This window comes from Rhinocladiella mackenziei, assembly GCF_000835555.1.
Source record: "Rhinocladiella mackenziei CBS 650.93 unplaced genomic scaffold supercont1.6, whole genome shotgun sequence".
In the NCBI taxonomy this organism is placed as follows: Eukaryota; Fungi; Ascomycota; class Eurotiomycetes; order Chaetothyriales; family Herpotrichiellaceae; genus Rhinocladiella; species Rhinocladiella mackenziei.
The window spans coordinates 2,221,746-2,239,760 of record NW_013550599.1 but is presented as its reverse complement, the minus strand read 5'-3'; the positions used below and the strand labels follow the sequence as shown (position 1 = coordinate 2,239,760).

At 50.5% G+C, this 18,015-nt stretch overlaps 9 protein-coding genes across 9 annotated transcripts; 4 read left to right on the top strand and 5 right to left on the bottom strand.

The window, feature by feature from the left end:
* Nucleotides 1-144: 144 nt before the first annotated feature.
* Nucleotides 145-1,953, top strand: Z518_08599 (uncharacterized protein; the record flags this gene model as incomplete). Its single annotated transcript, XM_013414339.1, has 1 exon — nt 145-1,953. One exon carries the CDS (start codon nt 145-147, stop codon nt 1,951-1,953), a length of 1,809 nt encoding a protein of 602 aa, XP_013269793.1.
* A 367-nt stretch (nt 1,954-2,320) lies between these two features.
* On the bottom strand, nt 2,321-3,109 carry Z518_08598 (uncharacterized protein; the record flags this gene model as incomplete). Its single annotated transcript, XM_013414338.1, has 1 exon — nt 2,321-3,109. The coding sequence occupies one exon, from the start codon at nt 3,107-3,109 to the stop codon at nt 2,321-2,323; it is 789 nt and encodes a 262-aa protein (XP_013269792.1).
* Nucleotides 3,110-3,869: 760 nt separating this feature from the next.
* Z518_08597 (uncharacterized protein) lies at nt 3,870-4,825 on the top strand (the record flags this gene model as incomplete). Its single annotated transcript, XM_013414337.1, has 2 exons — nt 3,870-4,125; nt 4,182-4,825. The coding sequence occupies 2 exons, from the start codon at nt 3,870-3,872 to the stop codon at nt 4,823-4,825; spliced, it is 900 nt and encodes a 299-aa protein (XP_013269791.1).
* A 1,556-nt stretch (nt 4,826-6,381) lies between these two features.
* Nucleotides 6,382-6,744, top strand: Z518_08596 (uncharacterized protein; the record flags this gene model as incomplete). Its single annotated transcript, XM_013414336.1, has 1 exon — nt 6,382-6,744. The coding sequence occupies one exon, from the start codon at nt 6,382-6,384 to the stop codon at nt 6,742-6,744; it is 363 nt and encodes a 120-aa protein (XP_013269790.1).
* An 814-nt stretch (nt 6,745-7,558) lies between these two features.
* On the bottom strand, nt 7,559-8,425 carry Z518_08595 (uncharacterized protein; the record flags this gene model as incomplete). Its single annotated transcript, XM_013414335.1, has 1 exon — nt 7,559-8,425. The coding sequence occupies one exon, from the start codon at nt 8,423-8,425 to the stop codon at nt 7,559-7,561; it is 867 nt and encodes a 288-aa protein (XP_013269789.1).
* Nucleotides 8,426-8,648: 223 nt separating this feature from the next.
* Z518_08594 (uncharacterized protein) lies at nt 8,649-11,112 on the bottom strand (the record flags this gene model as incomplete). The annotated part of the gene is made up of 2 exons (XM_013414334.1): nt 8,649-11,003; nt 11,041-11,112. 2 exons carry the CDS (start codon nt 11,110-11,112, stop codon nt 8,649-8,651), a joined length of 2,427 nt encoding a protein of 808 aa, XP_013269788.1.
* A 987-nt stretch (nt 11,113-12,099) lies between these two features.
* On the bottom strand, nt 12,100-14,354 carry Z518_08593 (uncharacterized protein; the record flags this gene model as incomplete). The annotated part of the gene is made up of 2 exons (XM_013414333.1): nt 12,100-14,180; nt 14,231-14,354. 2 exons carry the CDS (start codon nt 14,352-14,354, stop codon nt 12,100-12,102), a joined length of 2,205 nt encoding a protein of 734 aa, XP_013269787.1.
* Nucleotides 14,355-14,855: 501 nt separating this feature from the next.
* Z518_08592 (uncharacterized protein) lies at nt 14,856-15,658 on the top strand (the record flags this gene model as incomplete). The annotated part of the gene is made up of 6 exons (XM_013414332.1): nt 14,856-14,933; nt 14,993-15,031; nt 15,079-15,125; nt 15,177-15,405; nt 15,453-15,583; nt 15,634-15,658. The coding sequence occupies 6 exons, from the start codon at nt 14,856-14,858 to the stop codon at nt 15,656-15,658; spliced, it is 549 nt and encodes a 182-aa protein (XP_013269786.1).
* A 133-nt stretch (nt 15,659-15,791) lies between these two features.
* On the bottom strand, nt 15,792-16,673 carry Z518_08591 (uncharacterized protein; the record flags this gene model as incomplete). The annotated part of the gene is made up of 1 exon (XM_013414331.1): nt 15,792-16,673. The coding sequence occupies one exon, from the start codon at nt 16,671-16,673 to the stop codon at nt 15,792-15,794; it is 882 nt and encodes a 293-aa protein (XP_013269785.1).
* Nucleotides 16,674-18,015: the final 1,342 nt, after the last annotated feature.

Sequence of the window (18,015 nt, the reverse complement as noted above, 5' to 3'; positions counted from 1 at the left end):
TTTGTCTCTGGCTCATGAACTTGTTACAATACAGTATTCAGACTGACCTCACCTGCGCATTCAGGACATTTGGAGCATGCTGGAAGAGTGAGTGGACTCTCTTCATCACCCTTTCGGGCACCCAAAACCTATTTATCCATCAAGATGCTGTCAAACGTATGGCTGGCTTCTGCTCTGTTGGCATCCTCCGTGTTCGCGACGCAGCCAACCGCTCCTGAACCTCAAGCAGCACCTCTACGCGACCTCCAATTCGGCCAGCTCAATTTCCTCCACACGACCGACACTCATGGCTGGCATGCCGGACATTTGCTTGAACCTTCCTTCAGTGCCGATTGGGGTGACTACGTGGATTTTGCGGATCGGTTGAGGGAGAAGCTCGAGGCAGAAGGACGAGATCTCTTGATCGTTGACACTGGGGATCGTATTGAGGGCAATGGGCTGTATGATGCCTCGGTGCCCAAGGGGTTATTCACATTCGATATCTTCCGAGAACAGCACATGGACATCATCTGTTCGGGGAACCATGAACTCTACCAACAAAACTCCTCCGAGAATGAATATTTCATTACTGCTCCTGCATATAGCGAAAGTTATCTAGCCTCCAATCTCGACATGCACGATCCAAATACCGGAGAGTGGGTGCCCCTCGCACCAAGATACAAGAAATTTACCACCAGGATGCAAGGGATTCGGATCATGGCATTTGGATTTATATACAATTTCGAGCAAAATTATAACAACACTATCGTTCGGAAAGTGGAGAAAACAATCCAAGAACCATGGTTCCAAGAGGCGATCCGTGATCGAGACATTGACTTGTTTGTGGTCATCGGACATTCAGCTGTTCAGTCTGAAGAATTCGATATGATTTTCAAAGCGATTCGATCGGTTCAGTGGGATACGCCTATTCAATTTTTCGGTGGCCATTACCATATCCGAGACTACCGCAGATTTGATGGCAAATCCTATGGATTGGCCAGTGGCCGCTTCATGGAGACCATCGGGTTTCAATCTATCAGTGGTCTCCCATCAAACACGAGCCGGTCCTCTTCCCCGACATTTTTCAGAAGATATATTGACAACAACCTGTATTCGCTTTATCATCATTCTGGCCACAACTCCTCGACTTTCCATTCCGACCGGGGTCGAAATATTAGCAAAGCCATTCAAGAAGCTCGGAGAGCGCTGGATTTGGATCAAATCTTCGGTTGTTCGAAGAGAGACCTCTGGATGAGTCGTGCCAAATACCCGAGCAACAGTAGCATCTTCAGCTGGCTGGAAGATGAGGTTTTCCCGGGTATCGTCAGTGATACCAGACGCGCAGACAAGCCACGATTGGTGATCTCCAATACCGGAGCAATTCGCTTCGACATCTTTCAAGGCGCCTTCACCAAAGATTCCACCTTCATTGTGTGTCCCTTCACGAGTGGATTCCACCATCTCAAAGACGTGCCCTATGACAGAGCCAAGAATCTCATTTCCTTGTTGAACAGAGGCGGCGAAATTTTCGAAAATTTTGATCCATCACTGGCATTGTGGAAACTTGCTCCAGTACAGCAAATGGGCATCCTCGAAGATATCGTTGTCACAGAGCAACCAATACCCATCCACGGCCAAAATCAGATCTCAATAACCAACGAAAGACCTCTGGCACCAGGCTATACTACCGTCGACGACGCAGGTGATGATGGCGACGACACCGTGCATTCGCCGATATCGTTTTACCGTGTTCCGAACTGCATCCAATCGACCATCAACCCGGCGAATATTGACCTCGAGGATGCCGTCGTTGACGTGGTCTTCAACGAGTACATTCAACCGTGGGTCATCCTAGGCCTAAAATTCTTAGGCCTGGAGTACTCAGACGACGATGTGGATAAGTATATCCCTGATGAGAATATGACAACATTGATTGCCAAATGGGTCAGCCAGAATTGGCCTAATGAATGTTAGATGTTTGACCTGGATGACATTATCTTCATACAGTCACGACCAGGCTAATACCGCTTTCCGCGTTGTGCACTTTTTTTTTTTTTTTTTTCCGGGGGACCAACGCCTGCTACATGTGGTCTAGAATCATCCTCTGGTTACACGCCGTGCGGGATGTATTGCTGCACAGTCTCGGTTCCTCATGCCATGTGAGCACAACTGTCGTCCGTAGAGTTCGGGGTCCAGGGAAGAGGGAGAGACATTGCAACCAGTATTTCCTGACGAGCCATTCATCATCCATATATATATGGCCGACAATGGTCTCGTCTCGATCAAATACACGTATCGATATAAATGTCATGACATGTCTTTCCGCCTGTCTTTCTCCCCATCAATTCAAATGCTCATCCCAAATCATGGCCCAAGTTGGTACGCCCTCGCCTCCCTCCTGCGGCCAGCCCTTAGCGTTCACCCTACCTTTCCCAATCACAACTTCCTCACAGACCTTGAATCCCATATCTTCATATTCTTTCTTGGCCGATTCGCTCGCCGTCTCTAAATATACAGGCACCTCCTCGTCCTTGGCTTTCTTCAAAAACACGTCCACGCACGCCTTCATGGCCGCAAAACTCTGTTTTGGGTCGACGTCCGGATCTCGTGCGATGATGGCAAGATGGTAGAACGGACGGGTCTCGAAATCAATGTCCTTGTTGAAGTCGGTTGGGTAGGGGTCCTCAGAAGGGGCACCAGAGGATTGGCTGGGCGCCGCGGGCTGGTCGTAGCTATGCGGACCTTGGTCCGGGAGGGACAGATATTGGGCCTTGAGCTTGCGAGCGGTGCTCCGCCATTCTTGCAGGATTGGTCCAGGGTTTCGACGTGCTTGCGAGGGGGGGATACCGCAGAAGTCAGGGGGTTCCCACAGAGCCGCAGCGGTGAAATCGCCGGACTCTACGAGCACAATGTTACTTTTGGCAGCAGCCGTGATGCCCAGAGTGAAGTGTTGGGTCAGCCGTTCAGTGGTCATTACATCGGACGGGTTGGAGGTGGGGGGAGTCTTGTCGATCTCGGTGATGAAGGCCGTGGTGAGAGGGGTCGTCAGATAGGAGCGGGAGAGGAGCGAGATGAAGGCGTCGAGGAAGGCTTTGTCCGGAGACGTCGTGGTGGTGGTTGCTGTGGACATGGTGGGCGAACGTAGCAGTTGACCGTGCTCAATGAGCTTCTCGACGAGGGCAGGGAAGACCGAAACTATCTAGTGAATGAGTGAGCAGACTCTGGCTGGGATGGTGAACGCCTGATCTTATATCGACGTAAGCCAATTGGATTGCATTTGCTACCCGGTCATGTGCCAGGCTCTGAGCTGGGAGAAGGAAGAGAACCGAAAAGTGTTAGCAGTTGGCAGAGAGGGGTTAAGGGCTGTTCCAAGGCTGCGTTTGAACACAGGCTTCTCCTAGAACGAGTGGGCTGTCCCTGTAGATCTCTCATCGTGCTATTGCACTCTATCTTTGGCATATGCGGAGGAACCAAAGGGGCCCAAGAAAGCAGCCTCACCGGCGTTAAAACGCGGGGCAGCGGGGGGATGAAGAGCTGAGAACTGAGCAGCTGGACGGAGTCGCATTGCCTGGGCCCTTTCTAGCTTCGGACCTTTTTTCAACTGCTCCATCAGACGTCAGCCCAATCATTTCTCTTTGGTTGTAACAAGTCTCAGAGCTCCCTCGTTGGTCCAGAAAGGAGATTCATTCGTCAAAACCTGAGTTCCTCCGAGTTGCGGTTATTGTCCGGTTCTCGCCCTACCGAGGTTCCGATTATCGATAAGGATTAGGGGGCATTTCTAGCTCTTCAGTATAAAATGAGGTCCCTTCGCCGACTCAGACACCGTCATTGTACACTAAATTCCTCCTTTCTTCGTCCAGTCTGCCCTTGAATCCCCGGTCGACTCCAAAATGTCGGCCAAGGACGAGCGGAAAACAGCTCTCATTACCGGATGTGCATCTGGAGGCATAGGCCACGCTCTCGCCCTCGCTCTTCATGCGCGTGGGCTGCGTGTATTTGCAACGGCTCGCTCGACGGAGCAGTTAACCACCTTGTCAGAGAAGGGTATCGAGACTCTGCCATTAGTGGTGGATAATGACGAATCCATCCTCGCCTGCCGCGCTTCGATCGAGAAATTGACTGCCGGTCGTGGTCTTGACTATCTGAGTAAGTACCTGCTTCGGAGATGCAATGGTTCTCCGCTGACGACAAGGGCGTATTAGTAAACAACGCCGGTGTGTCGTATATCATGCCAGCTCTCGATATCAATATTGAAGATGCCAAAAAGATCTTCGACGTCAATCTATTCGCCATCATGCGCCTTTGTCAAGTCTTCTTCTCACCTCTCCTCGTCCAAGCCAAGGGCACAATCGTCATGATAGGCAGTGTGGCTGGTGTAGTTCCATATGTCTTTGGTGCGGGATACAACGCTTCCAAGGCAGCCTTGCGCGCATATGCCGATACTTTGCGAGTCGAAGTTGCTCCTTTCGGCGTCAAAGTCATCACCGTTGTCACTGGCGGCGTCAAGTCCAGGATCGCGGATCATAAAGCCCGAGTTTTACCGGAAAACAGCTGGTACGCTCCTGCGGAGGAAGGCTATATCCGACGCCAAACGCATTCACAAGAAGGCGCCATGCCAAATGAAGCATACGCCGAGAGTGTCGTCAGACAGATCCTTCCAGGAGCTGGACCGTGGCCTTGGAGATGGCTATTGAGTGATGCCAGGAAAAGGTGGATTTGGGAGGGCCACAAGAGCTGGGTTGTCTATTACTTATTTGGTGGGTATACGTGGAACGGTATTTTCGATTGGTATTTTACCCGGCTGTTCCAGCTATGGAAACTCAAGGGGAAGGGGAAGTCAACTTGAATTACGACGACTGGAAAATCTCTTCAAGCGGAATGATACGGGCAATCAACTCCAAGCCGAAGGAGCATTCCTTTGTCACATCGTTCACTTCATCAACTCTCGCAGAAGCACGTCCATCTCGCCAAGATCAAGACTCCAAAAAACTAGAGTCCCGTTAGAGCAATGTTACTTGAAAATCAGAATTCCTGTCCACAATCCTCTCCAACTCCGGACAAACTGGCACTAGGCCAGCATGCATAACGGTTGACGACTGCCTTACCTAGCAACCGACGACCGTTCCATAGACACCAATTTTCGATTGACCGACGGCGAACCTCCGATCCAATTCCGGAGAAAAGCTTTGAGCCTTCACTTACAACCTTACAGGACCACCTGGCATCTTCTGATAAAAGGCGTTTGCTCTTATTGTACGGCGTTTTTCCACAAAACTGTTTGCTATTGAGAAACATAGCCAGGACAGCAGAGTCAGCGACAGCCTTGTCTTGGCATGGATACGTACAAGGCTTCTGCAGTCTACATAGCCCATCAAGTCTCGGCCATTTCAGCACAAAAACCGATATTTACCCTCAAAATAGACTCCCCTCGACACTGTGTTGACTCGATTCTATATCATCAATCAACCCCTGGCCAGTGAAACATCCGCCAGCCCTGAGAGGCCGGGAGTAGGCCACCTGGAGATTTCTTGTTCCAAGGATTGGACCACAGCCATCCGGCTTCCCCAGCGTTTGGATCGGGCTCGGGGCATGTTTACGAAATAGCTAAAGGCGTTTGGCAAGGGTCCATGCTATCGCACATGATGCACCAATCTAGACGGACGAATACGTTTTTGATACATGTCCCGGCCGAGAGCGACGGTCTATTGGATCTGGAAGCCTGATTTTTACACAAAGACGGCTATAGTGCAATATCCCAATCAGTGAAATCAATGCTGGGGCCGCAATTGGGTCGTGGTTGACTGAACAGAGATTCTTCTCAAAACGCTATGGTTGTGAGCCTATCGTTTTTTTGCTCTTCGAAACGACACATCCGTTTCGGGCGACAACTGCATTCATCGCCCTTGCACAAGGCGACGATCGCCGAGACCATTTGAAGGCATACATATGAATGCCATTTCTCAAATGAACGTCGAAGACTCAAAAGCATTTTCACTCAAATCGCCATGTCTTCTCAAGGCACACCATCCTCGTGACTAGTGCCACAGGCACCCAAGGCACAAGTATCATCAAGGGATTCCTTTCGACCTCAAAGTCCGGCAGTTTATCAGTCTCATTAACTATTCATACCTCTGTCAGGGACAACCACTCAGAAAAATCTTAATCCCTCCTCGCTCTTGACCCGAGCAGAGTCATACTCTTCCAAAGAGACTTCGACGATCCTCCATCTCTCTCTCTGTCTTCCTGAACGTCAGCCCACACTCCAATGACCCAAAAGCAGAATGCCGCCACGCCCGCAACATCCTCTCTGTCTCTCTCCGTACCGGCGTCAAGCATGTAATCCTCGTTTCTGTCACCGCGGGAGATCAGTATTCCAACGTCAAGAACTCCCCCCCGGGTCGGATGGCGAAATACTACACAGATAAATCCGCCACTGCGAACATGGTCAAAGAGCCATTCCCAACTCCGGAAGGATATACGTACACCATTCTTCGACCAGCGACATGCTTGTCAAACTTCCTCCCACCAGGCCAAACAGCCATGTACCCAACCCTCGCGGCGCAGGAACCCTTAATCCCAACAGCTCACAAACCATCATTGCAACTATCATATCTCGACCCCGCCGATATAGACTGCCTCGTTGCACGCAGTATCTCCAACCCAACTGACTTCGCCAATAAAACTGTCCCCTTCGCAAGCATCAACATGACAATGTTCGACATCGCGGCCGCATATGGCTCCGCAAGGATCACTGCATCGCGGTGAGGAAGTTTGATGTAACATTATCCATCAATGCATAAAATTTATATAACTTATTGACCTCTTGTTTGAAGAACGAAATTAAGGGAGTGGTCGTTTCAACTTTCTCAGCCTTGTCGATCAATTCGGAGTACCAATCTGCTCTCGTTCGGATAAAAAGGCAAAGAACCAGTTTCATTCTCATTCGTAGTCAGGGTTTCTTTTCCTGGCCCAACACTACGTTTCTACTTTTATCTCAATGTTTGGATTCTCCTTTTCAATTTCTGTTGAACACTCGATTCACACTCCTTCATCCACCAAATAAAAAGGCCATCCCCACGGTCACGTTGATAAGCCCAGTGCAGTCTCGAGCCGTTGTAGGTCACATTGAAAGAATGTATCAACAGCGCCCAGCTCAATTTGTAGGCCTCGGCTGTGTCCAAATCGTCGACGAGAGGGTGATCCTCGTTCTGGAAAAGCTGACTGCGACCAAAGGGATTAGCGTCCTTCTCAGCATCTGCCTCCAGGCGGACAAGTAGTTTGACGGTTACGACTTTGCGATTGTCCGCAGCACGGGTCAATCTGATGGTCTCACACCCAAAATATGTATTGATGTACAGGGCGGAATTCTACTTCCACGCTTTCCAGACCCGAAATGCCGACTTTTATAGAAGTTGCTGCCAGTTTTGATATACACAATAGGCATCGTTGTCTATCGCCATTCAAGATATAATACATCATGGAAATTGGTCCCTGACTCATGCCAACACTCGAATCAGGCCGCCAGTCATTCGGCAACGGCAAAAGGGACCAAACTGTGCTTCTTGAAGATGCCCAGCTATCATGCGTTCATAGAAGATAGTGATTTGTATCTCGACCCGTCGGTGTCGTCCTGTTCGACAATGGAACATCCACTATGGGTTGGCTCAGCTTTCCCCATCTCCTTAGGTTCCGGAGCAGATTGCAAAGAATTCAGAGGCCCATCGTCAATTTTGTACAAAGCATTTTCGTTCTCTTTGGCTTTGGCAAAATGGGCGATGTTCTTAGCACGTTGCTTTTCTCGAAAATCTTTCCAAAAAGCTTCGTCCTCATCGAGCATCCTCACCACTGCATCGACCATGACTCTTCTGAGCTTACTGTCGAATAGTTTGGGGAATGAAGGCTGTTTTGAAGGAGTAGGCAGATGCTCGGATTGCTCTCGCTTTGCTTGATCCAATGCTTCCAGATCGTTCCATGCAAGGCTGATGAATCGGTCTATCGTCTTCCTCAGTTCCAGCATAATTCGTGCACTTTGACCCGATATCAACCCGGGTAGCGAATCGTCTTGTATGGAAAACGCTAGGGAGAGCCATTCATTGAGTATGAGTCTGGGATGGGGCCCCAGCGAGACGCCCGAACAGAACAAGACAGCCATCAGAGGTGTCACCATGGATGTGTGCTCAAGCCAAACGAACTCGGTGAGATCCGATGATCCTGATGCTGCGTGTTTCCATAGATATGCCATTAAGCGGCCAGGAGAGCGGTATTGTCGTTTTAATTTGCGCGCTGACGGAGTCAACTCCTCGTTCACGCTGCTTGGTGAGAGGAGGCCTCGGAGATTTCGATTATCCAAGGACCAAGCGGTCGTTCTTTTTGATTTGGGCTCCCCACGCCAGGCGGCCAATTCTGGCGTCACAGTATTCACGGCAATCGCTTTCACAAGCGTCATGTTGTTACAGTTCCAATTCAATGATTCGGGCAAAAGCTCGAATACACTTTTCCCAAGCTGGACACTGGGCAGCAATCCGGCCTCTGCCAAAACCGTGTGAACAGCCTGGCTCGTTATCATCATATCGAGAAAAGAACGATGTTGAATGAGCTTTTTCTCACGCAAAAACTGCATATGAGAGATGTCACCCGCTTGATACGCGTTATGATACTCCCGAAAAGCCTCAACCACCGTGACATCCAAGAATCAGCATGGGCTCAAGGCAGCCGAAAAGAGCGCCGAGCAAGATACCTTTGCCCAAGGCTGGATGCAGCCCAAATCGGGAGAGAAACTGCCCCAAACCCGTGAGTTCTTCATTTTTGGTTAATACGCCCAGGGTTTGCAATGACTTGAGAGCGCGTTTCACATTCTGTGGGCTCGGTGGTTCGATCGTGTCGTTCAAGAATCTAGTTAGATCAATTTTCTGCGGTTGCGTCTTGAGTTGCAAAGCGAATTCCACCAGGTCGTTCATTTTGATCTTGGGACTACCCATGGTTCGAAATGACTCGTACCGTTCTTTCGAAAAGAGGGCATAATAATGACCGTTTCGAACACGTCCCGCTCGGCCTCGTCGCTGGATGGAATTTGTTTTGGAGATCCAACGATATGGCAAACTTCTTTTGAGTGTAACAGGATCCCACAATGAGCTTCGCGCTTTACCGGTGTCCACGACATACTTTACATCAGGCAATGTCACAGAAGTTTCGGCAATGTTTGTGGCCAGTATGATCCTTCTACAGCTCGGTGGTATAGGATCATAAACGCCATAGTTTGAAGCGCGAAGTTGAGAATGAAGTTTGAAAAGCCTGAATTGCTGATTGTTGTTAAAATTGATGCCAAGCGGATCCACCTGTGTCAGAAGATCCCAGACTGTGTCGATGTCCGCTTTTCCAGGGAGAAAAACTAACAAGTCACCTTGAGGCTTGCTCTTTACGATGTGAGCTATCACTGCGGCAACGAGTCCAGTGTATTGCCCGGCGGTCTCGTCGGAAGAAGACGAGTCTGTATCTTGGACAGATAACATGCCTGGTAGGGAGGTTTCGTCTGTTCTTATGAAATCGGACGCTGAATTTGCCTGATGGGTAGAAAATTGCATCTCGCGTTCAATATAAGAAGCGCTGGATATCCTCGGGTTCTTGCCTTGCAGCAAAGTCTGCGCAGTGGGATGCAAACTGCCGGCCTGTGAAATTTCGGACAAGATATCGGGCAAGTAGTAAGTCTCAACGTGGGCGCTGGATCCTTCTGCCTCAAAACACGCAACCCGAAGGGCGGTGCCTTCGCTCGTGGGCTCCTTGAAATAGTCAATAAACATTCCTGCGTCAATTGTGGCACTCATGAGGATGATTTTAGGGAAATTCTGACCAGTCGCCTTTGCCTCCCGAGCGGCGTTCCGGAGAAGCGTCAACACCAAATCAATTTGGATGTCCCTTTCGTGGACTTCGTCCACTATGATGTGAGAGTGGTATTTTAAGGTCCCCTGCGGATCACTGATCAACCGGTTGAGAAGGATTCCCGTGGTACAGTACACAATGCTGCCTAGGCGATTGGGGGACCAATTTTGATCGCGAATGTGAAAGCCGACACTGTTTCTCAGCCTTTCGCGACGTTCATAGGCCACCCTGTGGGCCACGGACGTAGCTGCAAAACGCCGAGGCTGTGTACAGACAATATTGGTGGATGGTCCATTACCAGACATTATTTGGTCATCGAGAATGATCTGAGGCACTTGGGTAGTCTTTCCAGAACCTGTCTTGGCCAGAATGATGACCACATCATTGCAACTGAGAATACGGAGAAGTTTCTGTCGAGTCAACTTGGCCATCAGTGGCAGCTTTCCCCTCTGCTGGAGGATTGCCTTCATTTCACTCTGCTGTCGTGACTCCTGAAGGTCGATTCTCATCTTGGCTGCAAGTATGTCCTCATTGCGCCGGAGGGTGCGCATTACTTCCTGTCTTTCCAGCCCGCGCGATGCAGGTTGGAGAACGACTTCCTCACTCGTCAGGCCATGCTCACGTGCGAGCCTCATTGTTTCAATGGCGCCAGAAACATTCACGGCCGGGATTTTGACGACAAAATTTTCTCGTGGTTGACGTTTTCTAGCAGAGGTCACCACCCGCTGAGCATCTTTCGATGCCGCAGAGCCCCCGAGACCCTGAGAATCATCATCCCCGCTGAATTCTGCCTGTTCCACGATATCACCCTCAAACTCTCCGCCGTAGTCTTCGGTATCTGCGCCGATATCCGCTGATGTTTCACTCTGCTCGGGTCCCGGTTTCAGGATCAAATCCGGAGAAGGTTCGTCTGGGGGTGGATGGGATTGAGAATGTAAACAATGAGCGAGAGGAAGAAAAAATAGGGGCCTTGAATTTAGGTATTCAAACAAGTTCGTCGTGCTACGCTCAAATAGACCCCGGTGTGGCTCTTTCGCGAGGCGTCCGCGGATGAGATCCAGGACGCTGGCATGATGAGAAATAAGTCGATATGGGGTAGGTCGACACTTGTGTCGGACAGCATGGGCCAAGCAGGATTGTTGTAATTGCTGGTTTCGAACGGTGTTAGAGAATGTAAGTGCATACCGACGAAAGGGAAGTTGAAGGCATACTTGTCTGGAAGGCCGAGTCCACATACTGCGATTTGGAATCGCTCATTGCGACGAGTTGTGTGTAGGTTGGCTCGAAATCACGGTTGGGGGACGAAGTGCGAAAACATCATCCTGACGAGGATAGGCTTCAAAAGAAGTCAACACGTCGGGAAAAGATTGTAATTTAGAACGAGTGTAAAGCGCATGAACGCAAAAAGGATATTTCGTGGAAATATTTGAGCCAATAAGAATCGACAAGGCTCCATATCACGTGATGTCGGCCTCCCCAGATTCACGTGATATCAAATTACATAAACCTCGCTGGTTGTGTGAGGATCGACTCCTCCGCTCCATCTTTCATAATCATAGCAATCGACTGTCTGAGATATGGAGGCTCATCGAAGTCGTCTGACATGGAAGCATACAGTTTGCGACTACTAGCCCAGAACATCGAAGAAGGACAGTCTTGACAAGATCATCAGTGTCGGCCACGACTCGGTCAGTTGAACCGCCTTCTATTCCTCAGGCCCAACACTATCGACTCTCCCCCAGTTGACATCTGTTCCCGCCAGGATGCCCGTGCTTCTCCAACTTTCACCCGAAAGTCGGCGGCTGAGTCTAGCAAATGCTCCGCCCATGCCCAAGCCCTTCGAGTTCTCGAACAAATTGTTCAACTATGACGTGTACTGGTACTGGAAACTCTTCACCGCTCCCACGGGAACATCAGTGCTGGACGCCCACCCAGAATCAATGTGGACGGTCGTACACGGACAAGGCCTTTGCCGCGACCTCGCCCGAGAATTATCTCGTCAAGGCACCACTTTTCTTCTTTGGCGGCAAGCGGGACTCCGTCTGTCGACATGAGAACATGCAGAAGAGTATTGACGCAGGCTTGTTGCCGAACGGCGCCAGTCTCGTTGTTTTGTCTTTGGACAGCAAGATAGCGAACCAACAAAGTTATTATTGGCTTTTCCCGGTCTTTCATGAATCTCTTCCATTTCGGATAATAGTGATGACTGTCACGTCAATATCCTCTGCAGTCATATCCTGCAGCTCACCACGCCCACATCAATTTATGAGCGAGGACTCTGTCTCCCAACCTCTCGTATAGAGCTGCGTTGACCCAGCTATCATTCGTCCGACTCATACGCCCGAACACCGCTCCTCCTTTCCAGACCACCACCTGAGGATCTAATTCTCTTGGTGGACGGCCAATCAGAATGTCCTTACTGTAGCCCGGAAGTGTACCTTTCAATGACTCCTCGAGATGTGACGCCAGGCCCGGAATGATGCTCGTGCCACCAGTCAACATGATACCACCGAGGAGGTCGCTGGTCTTCTGTGCAGACCCTCGTGCTGCATGCGTGATAGATGTGACGATCGCGTTGGGGAGAGGGTAGATGGGAAGGACGTCGTCCCGGCGTTCGATGCTGACAGGCTCTTCCTCCTCCTCTTCGACTTTCGGCTTCTCGTCACGCGGGGCAGCACCATCATTGTCGTCTGGCGCCGGCGTCCCGTCTAGGTTCCGGGCCGGAGAACTTGCGGCCGAGGGCTGGGGCGTAGCGTCCATTTCCTTGATGTTACTGAATGAAGGTCGGCGGGAATCGTTGAAGGGCTCGTCTTTCGTTCCGTTGGTGACACCGTTGGTGGTACCGTTGGTGGTGCCATTGGTTTTGGCATGGGATTTGGTGGTTGAAGTCAGAACTTCCTCGGGAGCAATCGCAGTCAGAATCTCAGCCTGCGCGGATGAGCTAGGGTCATTTGGTTTGCCGTCGTAGATGTCATAGGATTTGTCGACAAGCTTACGGCGACCATTGAGTTTACCGTTGTCGTCGAAGATTTGGGGTTTGAACAAGCCCATTGGAGCAAGGATAACCTCGTCGTAGATCTTGAATGAGTATTTTCTAGTGTCCTGGCCCGGAGCTCGAAGATGGAAATCATACAGTTGTACCGACACATCAGCTTCGGTCATGGTGCAGTATTTTTGCTTGAGCTCCTCGGCAAGTTGGAAGTCGTATCGACGATTTAGGTTGATGTCTGAGTACGGGAAATGGTTGTAAATGGTCATCTTGACGAAGGCTTCCGTGATGTCCTTCCCGCCGTATTTCAGGTTGACACGGGAGTTGTCTATGATCATTCCATCTTCGACACATGAGATCGAGGTCTTTTGAGCACCAATATCAACGATACAACATGTGGTAAAGCCGGCGCCAAATGAAGCCGCCAAACTCTCCTGGATGAAACATACTCTTCCGAAGCCGAATTCGGATATCGCCATGTCGAGGAGACTCGTAACGTAAGTTCTCTCATAATAGTCCGGAATGACAATCACACAGCTATACTGGGCCCAGTCGGCGCGTGTGCGAATCTTGAGCTCCAGTTGAGATTTGATGGCGTCTTCGACAATAATTCGAATGTCTTCGTACAAGAAGCGCTTGGAGTTGTACTCTGCTTCGTTGATCCACCCGTTACGAATAGGCCAGAACAACTTGTATCGCGGAGTCGACAGGTCGGGAATACGCAGAGCAGCTTTGCCGGTAATGTATTCCGGCGCGCCCTTTCCCTTACCTGTCGTGTCGGTCCATTCGATGCGCATCGTGTCATTGTGTTCTGTGATGGTTTCGGGGGTATGTCTCCGGTTGTAGCTTGTGACCATATCCCTGGATTGTGGCAGCACCTTCCTCTTGTTCATCCTCATTCGCACTTTGAGATCTTGGGACATGCCAGCGAATTTCTTCGCAAAATCTTCACCAAAACGCTTTTCCGGTTCAGGAGGATACTCTCCGTTATCCAGCTTCGCTCTCTTTGGCGCCGGTTCTCCGTCCCCTTCTTCACTTTCCGACATTGGTGCTCGACGTGCAATAACCATCGGGACTGTCTTGGGGAGAGCATCGTTGGCCAGGCCCACTCTCAAATTCTGGGAGCCGATGTGGATGACGATGGTTCTAGCACCGCTGGAAGCTTCATCTTCCGCTTCTTCCTCGCCCTCTTCCATCTCGATATCTCCGTCTGGGCCGATGCTTCGCCCTTGCGCCAGTGCTCTATCACGGTCTTTGGCTTGTTTGATCATCCTATTTCGAGCCTCCTCCTGTTGTGACCGAACGGCCAAAATCTGCTCGTCCCGTTTGAGATAATCTGTAAAGCATATTAGTCCCCAGTAGAACCTTCCGATCACGGAGTCGCACCTGTGTAGTAATTCTTCTGGTTGATAGCCATGATCTGAGGCCAGGATGTCAATTCCATATTGTTGTCTGTTCTTTCCAGGCCTTCCTCCCGCAGGAGGGCCTTTCCACTCTTTTTGCCAACCATTTTGTCGGTCGCTTTTGGTGGCAGAGGACGTCGTCACACCCAGAGGGCGATGCGGATCTCAATTGCGCAGGGACGGTAGAGACTGTTAGGGGATCTAGTCGGTTATATCATGTCTGGCTATATAGGCGTGAAGAGGTTTTCTCGACGTAAAGTCCTACTGCGGGAGAGTGGAGACCACTTTCTCCACGACATTCTGGCAAGCATGCGCTTGGGCGAAACTGTGGCGGCGATTCTGTGGCTGGTCTCCGCCAAGTGGCTTCAGCCTCAAGGCTTTCGTCAAAACGACGTCTTACCTTTGCCTCTTGACCGTCTTTAATTCATCCGACTTTGTCTATCTACCCATAAACAACGTGGTACACCGACGATACTGTCTCGGCCTCAACCTGGTGCGCAAAAGTCTTTGTACAAACGTGACTCCAGAAACAACCGGGATGGTATTGTGACCGCTTCTTCTCTTTCATTTCCTGTCCTGCTCACTGCCGAACGACTCGACGAATAATTATGGGGGGCACAATATCAAAATTATTGACTGGCCTGATCTGGGGCAAGAAAGACATTCGGATATTGATCCTTGGTCTTGTATGTGGCCGAGAGCATCTCCAAGGACGATCGATCATTTGCTGACCAACTTGGGCAAGGACAATGCTGGCAAGACTACTCTCCTATACAGGCTGAAAGTGGGTCATCATCGTCGGTGCTAGAAGGGCCAGTCTAATCGTCATAGATCGGCGAAGTAGTGACGACGATACCAACCATTGGATTCAACGTCGAGTCCGTCTCTTCTCCAGCGCATGGATCTCGACTTGACTAACTGGCCCGCAGATCCGTCCAGTATGGCAACCTAAATTTCGATGTGTGGGATCTTGGTGGCCAGACCTCCATACGGCCATACTGGAGATCATACTACGCCAACACAGCGGCCGTGATATTCGTCGTTGACTCGACAGATATTGAGCGCTTGGAAATTGCCGCCGACGAGTTGCGATCAATGTTGAACGAAGACGAACTGAAAGACGCCGCACTCCTAGTGTTTGCAAACAAGCAAGATCAAGTATGAGCATCAGCAAATCGGCCGCTAACTGAACTGACCGTGAACAGCCGGGCGCACAAGGGGCGGGAGAAATTTCCGAAGCTCTCAAACTGGGTGAGTTGAGAGATCGGAATTGGAGCATCGTCGCATGCTCGGTAATCGACGGCAAAGGCATTAATGAGGGCATGGACTGGCTTTCGTACGTCTTTGACAACGAAGTCCTTTGTGGTGCGCTGATGAGTGTTGTAGTCAAACGGTACAATCAGACTCGTGATGAATTTTTGGGTGATATACCCATGCATCGTTGGCGCGCCCTTTCACTAGTCTTTCATATATGAAAAATGTTGCCTCGCCGCGAAGCACATGGCATTCTTCTTTCCTCTCCCCTTCCATCGGCATTCTTCTGCTCAGGCAACCCTCGCCAGCCAACTTGACAACTCCACAGCCAATCGGACCGGCTGATCAAAATGAATCAGATGCCCCGCGCCTGCCACGATGACAACCTCATCTGTTCCGATCATTTTTCCAAGCTTGGCCGCTCTGTCGACGGGAATCCAAGCGTCTTCCTTGCCCCAGATAATCTTCACAGGAATCCTCTCGCCCACTTCATGGTACCTCGGCTCCACGTCTTCTACATGTCGATTATCGGCCTGCTTCATCTGCCGGATGAATCCCGCCTTCCGCTGAAGCCCAGTGGCTAACCATGGCCCTGCGAGCATATCCTCGACTTCCTGACCCAGACGCTTGAACGCCGCCCCTTGTATATATGCTCGAATCAGACCTTCCATCAGGCCATCCGGGATCATGTTGAATACATCCGAATTGCCGGCCACGAGCCGGAAGAAAGGCGACCCAAATGGGGTGACCGCCACTGCATCGACCAGGCACAAGCTTGCGTACTCCACACCATGACACAGATTTGCCCGAAGCGAAATCAAGCCACCAATATCATGGGCTATGACATGGGGTGGCCCAGGAAGTTTCCACGCTTCGACGAGCTTCGCAAATGCTTCGGCCTGGCCTGCCAACGACACATCAAGCTCCTTCCCAGAAGATGATATCGGCGTTCCGCCCGGCGACTCGCCGTACCCCGGGTTATCGAAGAGATAGACATGGAAACTCTCAGCAAATGCCCGTGCCAACGGCACCCATACCTTTGACGACCATGGCGTGCCGTGGATGAATATCAGAGGCTTGCTGCCGGCGTTTCCGAAGCTGGTGAAACGGATATGGTACGAGTGGGTGTCGGTTTTCAGATTGATTACGTCTGTCAGGTTGCCGTCTTCCATTCTTTCTCGTCACAGAAAGGATCATAGGTGGTTGTGTTCACGACTATGAAGGACCTGAGTGATATCATGAACAATGCTGTAGATTAGGTTCTCCCTGATCCAGGGCTCGGTGGGATTCTCGTCGAATGAAACATCTCGTATTCGGATTCTTAACCGCCGATAGCGCAGATTTGGGCGGGAAAACTCAGATAGCCAAAGCCCGCTTAGAGCCTTGCGGCCAGGCTAGCCAATAAGCGTGCTATGAGCGTATTGTCAATGGCGGGATCTACATATGGACATTATTCAACCACTTCCATTTGGATTGGCCCAATTCGAATTCTGCCTTCGACAAGAACGCCATCATCTCATTACCTGACACCACTGACTGATCAAGCGAGCTGTCGCGTGAGATGGACATATCAGATATTGCATCACCAAAGTTTGGAAGCCAGCTCAAAGGCCAGACACTCAGATTCGTAACAAGCAAGCCCAAACCCGGTCACGCGACGAGAAAGAGATTTTCGTCCATACTCGATCATCGAGATTAACGCTAGTTCCAGATGCTGGAAATCAGATGTCTGAAAGACCGGTGACCCAGCTGGTCACATCCCTCGGCCAGTGGGCATGCTGCCACAATTCAGAAATGTTTCGACAGCTGATCTACTAGTAGATAAAACCAATGGAATACAACATGCAGAACCCCAGGCACGTGCTGCTGTGGCAAGGCTGGCCGGTCTCAGGGGCTTGAAGCAGCATTAAAATAACGCCTCCCGTCTCCTTCTCAGAGATGTTCTATCCATGCCGAAGTTTGTCGAGATATTCCACCATTGCCACGCTTTTAGGTTGACCAGGATACTTTTCGCGGGGCTGATCGAGCATTCGATCCGAGATTTGGGCGTGTGATGGATGCAGCAGCATATTACATTATATAGTCATCTTCCCGATCTGACATTGAGTAATCGCATATTCAAACCTCAGCAGACGTCACGACATCCTCCTATCAAAGAGACTCCCGCTAGAATTACCTGGCCCTACCTATGATCATGAGGCAGGCCTGGTTTGAAATGCTTCAAGTCCGCATGATGTACACCGTATCCCGGGAACTTGCTGGATTGACCGTCATCTCTGATCGAGTCATGCGAGAATGGTACCAATAGACTAAAAAGTTGGACAGCGAAGACGAGAAAGGAGGTCTTCTGCCTAAGCCGGTTTTGGACGAACCGCGAAATGCGGGAGACGCAACTCCAGCTTCAAAACAAAAACTCCAGGTTCTCAAACGCATTGCTGCGCCTCACTTCAATCCTGGTCTGATCGCATATTGGCCGAAGTCCTTGCTGACTGAGTCTCGTCTCGTGTCGCATCT